Raw genomic sequence first — 9720 nt, forward strand, 5'->3', positions numbered from 1 at the left:
AGACGGATATGTCTAAACCAATTCAGCTCGTTGCGCTGATCTTTTATATATATATTTTTATAAAGTCTCCGACGTTTTTCCCTAGGTACTACAAACTTCGTGGCAAACCTAATATACTATGTTCAGGGATTTAAAATATTTCCAAATTATAATGACTGCCCCAGCATAGCATATTTTTATGTCTACATTCAAAGGCTCCACTTTTGTCTCCGCCCTAATTTAAACACAATACTTTAAAAAGTCCGCGGACAACTTGGTTTTATCTAAAATATTTTTTTTTTATTTACGGGCTGTCCTTTGGTAGTCTGCTAAATAAACTTAGGTAGAAAAAACTTATACATAAGTCACTTTTTAAACATTAATAGACTTTTGTGTTGTGGTTGGGTTCGCGAAGTTTTACACAATAAATGAATATGATTATTATGCATTACAAATACTTTTTGTGCTTAGATATACAAATGTATACATATACAAATGTATGTATATATATATATATTTATATTAATTTAAATGTTTATGACTAATCAGTATGTTGTGTAAGTGTGTGATGCAAACTTATAAAATATTCACTTTTAATTAATCTTAATTTATTAACACTCAGAAGACGCAGTTTCTGTCGACAGTTTGTGCAAGTCAGCGTAGTTGGCTATGGCGCGATGTAGGAACTCGTATTGTGCCTATAAATTTAAATTAGAAATGTATAATATAAAATTTTTATTTTATACTTGATATTATGAGGTTAGATGTAGTCAGAATTAAAAAAAAAAAAGTTTTTTTTGGATCTTCTTAAGATATCTTAGAAATATTCTCTGAAACTATGAGGTAAATGCGACAAATATTTTTCGAGTTCATCGATAATTAGCAAAGGGTTCTCGGGTGCTCTCGCGTAAATTTATAAATTCGTCATTCTCAAAGCTATGTTTTTTGAACTGATGACCACTGTAGATCGTAAACTGGTCGGTAGGTTTCAATGAAAAGTATACAACAGTTTTTTTTTGATAATATGAAAAACTAGTGCCTAATCGAAGCACTTATTTCTAATTTGGATTTTTTATATACAATTAACTTTTGAGTTTTTCGCGAAAACCTGGAAAAAATTTTTCCGAGGACGCTATTATGTTAATTAAAAGAGGCTTTGATCAGGCACTAAATTATCTAATAATACAACACATTTTTATTGTTCGATTGATTTTAGATTAATCTCCAAGGATTGGTGATGGTCACCGCATGGAGCTTCGGTTTGAACTGGATCAATACAAACAGACATTGCTTTCAAAGTTATGATATTATTTCCAGAGTCAAGTCGAAACCTAATTTATTGATGCTATGTTTTTACGTTTACAAAAGAAAATTATTTACTGGCAAAAAAAAACAATTGTTAAAAATTGACTTTTTTTCATGTCGTTGACTACACCTAACCCCTTCTTTTATAAAATTTGTAGACACTTACAAATGAATTTAATAGCCTTGGCCGCTGAGATCTTATTTTCCTGGCGGTTGAACAAATATCAATGCCCTTTTCGGTTCTCAACTGCTGCACCAATATGCACATAGTCACAAAGATTGAGCTCCTATCGGTGCCCAGACTGTAAATAGTGTATAAAAACAAAAATTAATAGAATAAAAAGTTAATATTTACAATGGGTTTACAATTTACCTGCAATGTACAGTCAATGGCGATTTACAATCCATACTTTTATCCCTGTTGTGATGATTTAACGCCTGATCGACGAGTTCGATAATACCGCGACATACTTCTGGTACCTCGCCATCGACAGTCGGCCAACCATTGTACTGGAATTGTGTGACTTTTATTGTGTCATCAATCTTACAATTCGTTACGTTAAATTCTCGACGCGTGTAATATGGACAGCTTTCGCTTTGCATATATTTTACAAGTATATGATCGTATTGGATTTCATCATCTGCCCAGTAACGTGGACATTTCCTTGGACCATCACCAATCTAAAATCAAATAAATTAAAATGTTAAATGCTTTTAAATATACAAATTTGTTTGTATATGTACCTCGGAAATCATGACGAGTGTGGTTATACTTTGTTCTGAAATCATGCGCCAAAAATCACCAATTGTGTTTTCCAAAGGATCTTGCGTGATTATAAATGCTTCTGAATTATCATAACCCTCAATGAATGAGGCATTTATGTAGGTGGAATTTTCTTTCATCGGAATTGGTGTTAGTATAACCTGCAAAAATACGTTACACAGAAGAAAAAACGAATTAAAGTACAATATATCGGCAATTCAAACATATCGGTTCGGACATTGGAAACGAGATGTTCGACTCAGAGGAAGAAATTAATGAAGCCCTTGGGGGCAGGGAAGTTTTGCTTTTGTTGGGGATTCCTATACAAAAAAAAATGCTTACGGAAAAGAAACATTAACTTCGGTTGCACCGAAGCTAGAATACCCTACACAAATAAAAAAGTTTCTATACAACAACTTAATTTTGAACATTCAGTTTGTTTGGCAGCTTCCTGCTATAGTTGTCCGATCTGAAAAGTTTATTCGGAAATTATAGCGACTGTCTTCTATAGTATCTATGATTTATATTATTTATTTATATTTATTTTTATATTTTATATTTTATAGTCTCCGACATTTCTTTCTGGGTGTCACAGGCCTCGTAGCAAATAATATACCCTGTTCAGAGCATAAAATATATATATAATACTCACTCTATTACGATCGTAAGGGATGACCGCTTCGCTACGATTCTTCGGCATATTCTCCTTATTGCTTCCTACTTCCGAAGATTTTGCAGTTTCATCAGTTATGGCAAGAAGTTTCTGCGAAATAAAACATCAGTTTTAATATAATTGCCAAATCATTTCATAGTTATGCCGGTATTTACCTCGAATTCAATTTCTAATCTGCTTTTATCTTTTCCATCGTTTAACTTTTGTTTTAGACTATCAATTTTACTGGATAGCGAAACAGCCGAAAGCTCCGTATTGCCAAATTGCGCAATATCAAGCAGCGAACGATATAGAAATATGTATTGTTTCTAAGAAAAGAAAAATTTAAGAAAAATAAATAAAAATTCATAAATTTAATATAATTATTTCAATAGTCAGCGACATACCAGTGATTGCACGAGGAAGTTTCTTTGATGTCGCAAATCGCAAACTGTATTAAATATCGATACTTGATCTTCTTCTTCCAGCTGTTGTATAAGAGAATCTAATGCCACAAGTGTGCCGGTACGACCGACCCCTGCGCTGCAATGCACCAAAATAGGACCACGTTGTACGGAGTAAACAGCGTTGATTTGGCGCACAAATTTGATTATACCATGTGGATGTTCCGGTGCCATGAAATCTTTCCAAACCAAATAGTGATACTGTGTGATTTGGCGACGTTCCTCATCTTCATCATTACCGGCAGCATTACGTCTGCTAACATCTAAATTTCGCACTAAGTAATCACCCATTTTTCGTTCAGCCACAAATTTCACCGTGATTTCGCCAAATTGCTTTGCATCCGATATCTTTTCAGGCCAATATTTTGCACATTTCGACTTATTGTATTCTTCCAAATTGGTCAACATGACTATAATCTCCAAATGTTGCTCCCAAATCATACGCCAAAAATCATTTACCGTACTTTCCATTGGCCCCTGCGCACAAATGAACTTCTTACGTTCTCTATAGCCAATAACAAAGTTGGCATTTATATAATCCGAACCCTGTATGCCATTTATTTGTGACAATTTAACGCGTGTCTGGTCGTAGGCCTTAATATCTGGATAACGATTTTTCGATGCGTTTTCTTTCATATCGGAATTTTTAGTTGTACGATCACTAAACCGATTCGGTAACATTTCGTATTCACGCAAAAACCCATAATCGGTGTCTTTGTGACGATTTCGATATGCTGTGCATAAATCTGCTTTGTGTATTGGACCAATATCTGATGCTTTACCATTGCCCGAACCAATAAAGTGTCGATGATTCGGAGTGCGTCCACGAAATAGCGCGCGACTGTAAAAAATAAAATAAAAATATAACACAATTTATATTGCTTGTTTATACCGGCTTACCTTAATGAATCTCGTAAACTAATTTCCTCGCCAGGTACTGTATTTTTTGTATTGTGATGCAAATAGCAAGTGGCGCCAATAAGCAACAAGACTATGCCAATGAGTAGGGCAAGCGCTTGTATGAAAATATTTAGCACCACAGAAAGGTCTTGATCCGATTGAAAGTTTTCGGGCACAGTACCAGGTGTCATTATTTCGAAGTAATTGCTGTATTCAGTAAGTACAACATCACCATCGCGTACTATAGAGCCAGCAGAGAAAAGCACATAATATTTTTTAATTCTTCAGACTTATTACGAAATTATCATCAATTGCAATTAAAATTTGTACAAGTTCAAAGCCAAAAGTAGCAAGTAACTTGTCTGACTTTCAATTACTTACCTATAACTTCTAGAAAGCCTGTGTAATTGCTATTCATGTCGATCTCACCATCGACTATATCATATGACGACAACTGGTAGCTCGGCACAGCATTTGCACTCGATTCATTTTCACCAAGCATTAAATTATCAAAGCTAATTTCACTGTTGACACCAGCAACAACTTTCGGATGACGCCTACGCCTACGTCGTCGTTTTTTATCTAAAATTTTTGAAGCGGCTTCGGTGAGATTGCTGGCTTTTAATTGTTCGCGTTGTGACAATTCCGGTGGAGTTTTTATTATGACTGACGTAGTTTAAAGTTTAAAAGAAAGCAATTATATAACACAATTTTATTACCAATTCAAATAGTAATTTACACTCACGATCCGTATGCTCTACAGGTGGCACTTCAGTTCTTGGTGCTGGTTCACGTGGTGGAATACGCAAAAATGGACGTCCTCTCAAACAATGGCGGCACGCTTTATCTGCTTCGGTGGCACTTATGCCCTGATGTTCAAAAAATCTTTTACCGTCACCCAAAAATATTTCGGATCGAAAATAGTCATCGGAAAACATTTCGGCCAAGTATGCACCACCTTCGGTATTATTTGGCGCATGCACCTCCTGATAGGTGGATATGTTGAGCTTCTCAGGCGTGGGCAATTCATTTTTATTATTGCCCATACGTACTAGATACAAGCGATAGCAACATATCGGTCCGTTACGTTCGCTGATACGCGGCACAAACAATTTAAAAACACACTTCTCGTCGTTCGTCTTCACCTTTGTCCACATAATGCGACTGATCGCATCTGGCACAGCGATAGGCATTGTACATTGAGCGCTGGCCGGCACGCCAATTTTGCGATGGCGTGTAATGGCAGACACTGTGACTGTGTAATTTGTATTTGGATTTACGCCATTGTATATTGTGCTGTGATGCGGATCATCCACTCGTCTTATCTTCGGACCCCATGTTTCGTTACGCAATTTTCCATCCAACTTATATGTAACTAAGCCATCCAATTGTATGTGGTATGAGACCACTTTGCCATTCGGCACTTTTGGCACATTCCAACGCACCGCGACCGAGTGACGTGTATTATTTCTGTGTACGCAAGTAATATAGAGGTCTGTGGGTTCACTGGCAACACCATCCATTGTCGTCCCATTTACCACTTCCGACCAGGGACCGCACTGTTTAGTGATGTTACTACAGGCGCGTACTTTAAATTCATATTCAGTCGCCGTTTTCAGATTATCAAACATATATGGCAGATTTCGAGAATTTTGTGTATAAACGGTATTTTCAACAATGCGTGGCGTTTCACCAGCTTCGGAAACAACCAACTCATAATATTGTATGTATGGCAGCATTTCAGGTGGTGGTGGATCCCAACCGATGGTAATAGTCGACGGTGTACTACCGGTTGTGCCAACTTTTGGTATAAAAATGGGATCTCTTTCCAATGTGCGCACGGGTAATGGATATTGATATGGTGGACCGCTGCCAATGCTATTCTTGGCACTGATGCGTAGATTATAGCTCGTATTTGCTTGAAATTTTTCCAAAACATATGAAGTATTCCGTCCACCAATTTGATGATTATAATATTTAAGTTCAGATGAACCTTCCTCTTTATATTGTATGAAGTAGTTTTGCACCGGATCATTACCATCATTTACAGTCCAATTTAAGTATATCTTATCTGCGCCCACAACCATCACATAGTCTATGCTCACTTGCGGTTTCTCCATAACCAACACTGCCATATCTTTTTTCGTAATAATTGCACCAAATATATCGTATACTGCACAGCTGTATGTGCCATTTTCCTTCTTGTAAACTTCAGTTAAACTAAGCGTGTGATTAATATGTGTGGCATTCACCAAACTGAGATTCGAGGCTTTGTCTAAAAAGTCAACAGCAGAATTTTCATCCTTCAGCCATTTCAATTGCTTGTAAAATGTATCGTTGTGTGGAAACACTTCTATCAGGCAATATAGTTCCACAGCATGACCGCTTTTCTGTTTCACCTTTTCTTCACTGCTTGCAACGATCAGAGGTGTTTGCAGCACTTGCACGGTAAAACTAAATACGCTCTCATTTCGTACTGGTTCGCAAGTATATATGCCCGCATCAGCAAATTGTGCATCAGTTACAAATAATGTACTTTCGTAATTCCTTTTCGTTTCTTCTTCGATTTCATTGATGCTTTCAATGGCAGACGGTTTGGTATATGACGTGGTTATTCTAGAAGAGAAATATACACAATGAATGAGGTTCTATAAAAAAATATATATAAGAACTCATAAAGCAAGCGAAAATATATGATCTTTGAATGAGCTGTAATAAGTAATGAACTAATGAACGTTCGGCCACTTCGCTTAATTATTATTAAAAAGATGTATGCTCTTATGTATGTATATGAAAGTTAATTAATATATATGTATATTGAGACTCAAAAGTTTCTTATTTTAAGCTGGGTAATTTTTTAAAGATATATAATCGATTATTTATAAGTTATAAATTGATTAAACTATAAAATGAAAGCTTTGTGAAATACTTTTAACATAGAGCTCGATGGAGTAACAGGCTTGATGGCGTAGATCTACCACTTTCGGGTGCAAACCGCGAAAACGTGAGACGAAAATACATATATTATATAATATATATATTTATTCAACAAAAGTATTAAAATCACAAACTCGTTTTTGTTAGTTTTGGTACGGTATACAAATGAGGTTTGTGGTTTAAATTTCCAAAACTTTTATAAAAAAATATTTGAACATAAAAATCTTTTACTACACATATAAAAAAAAGCATAAATAGTGTCGAATCAATCTCATTTTACCTTTTATTATTATTCGTAATAACTTCTTCGTTGTGCTTCCATGTTACATTGTTTACAAACTGTTGAGTTATGTTGCAGATTATTGTAAAATTGTGGCCAACCTCAACGGCTATCAGTTCTGAAAACAAATTTATAATGTAAATAAACATTTTTAAATTTAAAAGAGTACTCGTAAATCAATATATTATTTGTATGTATGCAGAAATGAATAGATATGTATAAATATCCTACAAGTTTACCAATATTTTGGTAAATCGGTCGGGTGAGAATTGATGATCTAATCTAAGGATGTTCGTTCCGAAAGTGCAGTATTAGCAGCTAATTTTGTTAAAATAGCTTATGTTGGGTTAAAATATCGACACAATTTGCAGCTATGTTAATTACAGGTGTTTGCATTTACAAGCTTTGTCATTTTATAACAAGTTTTACTTCATAGAAATTATTTGAGTCAATTTGGTCATTTTGAAGCGATGATTCGAGCCCACAATTTTCGGAACTATTGTATTTATAGGTGTTTTCATAAAGTAAATCATCATAGTTTCTTCAAACAAGCGTGACAACTATCACTTTTCATTTTAATAAGTTTTGTCTTTCAGAAGAAAGATTTGTGTACATATAAATGCGTTGTCGGTTATGTGTGTATGTAGTTATTTTCCGGCTGTTCCCGTTTCTCACACCCCTCGAAATGACCAACTGATTGGGCGTCGTCAGTGTACACTCATACCAGTATTTGCTCTTACTTTCGTCTGTCTTATCTATGCTGTTGCTAAAGAAATTGGAACTTCTTTGCACAATATATGAATGTTAAAAATGTTATTTTTGTTGAATTACTAATGTAAATATTTTGTTTATACTTTACTCATATACACAACAAACAAAAATATAGCCGCACATAGCACACACATACACAAACTTGTGTATACTACACCCCGTTACTGCGTTTCGGAGAATTTATGTGCACTTCATTTATTTTACATTTATAACTTATGCTAAAGCTTCCATACCTTGAGATTGTACTCCTTTTAAGTGTTCATTTATAAATAAAACCATGCAAATGAGTACTTTTAAAGTCGAAAACAAAAAGACCCGCTTCCGGCATAAACTATATGGAGAATTTTTCGATTTTATGTGATTCATTTTTCGTATCTATTTTCCGTGGGCAGTAGTTACACTTAATTGATAAAAACTTAATTCTATTTTAGTATGAAAAGCACTATATAAAAATATTTTAAGCGCAACATCACAACTGTAAAATATTCGATATATGCCGGATCCACAAACAAAATTTTACTTCCTAATACACAAGGCAGGGTTTTATGCTCGTATTCACGAAAATATCAATTTGTTGCTTACAGAGCGTTCGGCATTAAGACCGGTTGGGGTATGAAACACAGAGAACCACATAACAACGAATTACCTAGTGGCGAAGTAAGAGATTCAATTATTCTAATATTTAGAGTAAATGTGGATTATAAAAGAATATAGGAAAGTTCAGTTTACTTCTTGTTTATTGGTTAAAAGATGTGAATTTTATTAAATTTATAGAATAATTTAAATTAGCAAGAACTTACGATTTTTTATACCACGTTTACACCAACGTTAGTGTTGCAACGCAGCTCGTTTTACTTTTACTTTACTTTACTTTTTTAACATTCACTCTATTAAATTCAACTGCACGTCAAAATTTCGAAAGATTTGATGACAAAATCTTCTGTGATAAAATAAATAGAGTTGCTTGTAATGAGACAACGCGGACAATGTTTAAAATTACAACCCAACAAATCGCGACTATCCGAAACTCTACTGCTTTGAAAGAATTTAAGCATCGAAGCCATGGTATAAGGTTTACGATGATGGAAGCTCAAACATACACTTGCTACTACTCATAGCCCTATGGATAAGAAAGGAACCATCGATGCATACGTATACAAAGTTTCGGTTAGTTTTTTTTTTTAATTTCGGCATCAAAAAACTAATAGGTGTTGTTGTAGCGGCAGAGACTCTGCCGAATTGATAGTCCTTGGCCAGATAAAAATCCGGGTCCGCATTTATATATCTTCTCTCTTTCGCTACTTGTCAATATATAACTTTTTTACCTTGATGAGCTTTTAGAGCTAAAGACTTTGCATTCATCCTCAGGGAATTTCTTCAATTTACTCTTTATTATATTCGTTCTCTCTTTGCTCATCACTAGTTCCTTGCATTCCACATTATTATTCTGGGAACGATTGCTTAGGCTAATATTATCATTGTAATAATAAAAATTAGCCATATAAACCCACAAAAGCACTCATTATATTACAATCCTAGGGTTGTAAGCCAAGCATCATCAAGTGGTTGCATATTATGATAGTCAGACCGATTGCTACATATGGAACTGTTGCATGGGCACCGAAAGCATCGTAAACTTTGATTGGACTTCAACTATCGAAGCTGCTAA

At 34.9% G+C, this 9720-nt stretch overlaps 1 protein-coding gene across 2 annotated transcripts; it reads right to left on the reverse strand.

Moving 5' to 3' along the window:
* Positions 1–232: 232 nt before the first annotated feature.
* Positions 233–8607, reverse strand: Ptp69D (Protein tyrosine phosphatase 69D). 2 transcript variants are annotated; one of them, XM_014235486.3, is made up of 12 exons: positions 8285–8607; positions 7281–7398; positions 4809–6679; positions 4445–4729; positions 4064–4304; positions 3107–4004; positions 2876–3028; positions 2700–2810; positions 2029–2208; positions 1658–1965; positions 1451–1586; positions 233–677 (listed from the first exon to the last, which is right to left on the reverse strand). In XM_014235486.3, exons 1-12 carry the CDS (start codon positions 8415–8417, stop codon positions 591–593), a joined length of 4521 nt encoding a protein of 1506 aa, XP_014090961.2. In that variant the 5' UTR covers positions 8418–8607; the 3' UTR covers positions 233–590. The 2 variants fall into 2 exon arrangements, with proteins under 2 accessions (XP_014090961.2, XP_014090960.2); XM_014235485.3 differs by having other exon boundaries at positions 4803–6679.
* Between the last annotated feature and the right edge of the window lie 1113 nt (positions 8608–9720).

Source organism: Bactrocera oleae, chromosome 6 (assembly GCF_042242935.1).
Source record: "Bactrocera oleae isolate idBacOlea1 chromosome 6, idBacOlea1, whole genome shotgun sequence".
Taxonomy (NCBI): Eukaryota; Metazoa; Arthropoda; class Insecta; order Diptera; family Tephritidae; genus Bactrocera; species Bactrocera oleae.

Coding starts and splice junctions, on each gene's coding strand:
- Ptp69D (XM_014235485.3), bottom strand. CDS start 8,417: ATGAATCACATAAAATCGAAAAATTCTCCATATAGTTTATGCCGGAAG. Junction 7,399..8,284: donor AAAAGGAGTACAATCTCAAG/GTATGGAAGCTT, acceptor ATTTGTTTTCAG/AACTGATAGCCGTTGAGGTT. Junction 2,209..2,699: donor TCCCTTACGATCGTAATAGA/GTGAGTATTATA, acceptor GTATTTTTGCAG/GTTATACTAACACCAATTCC.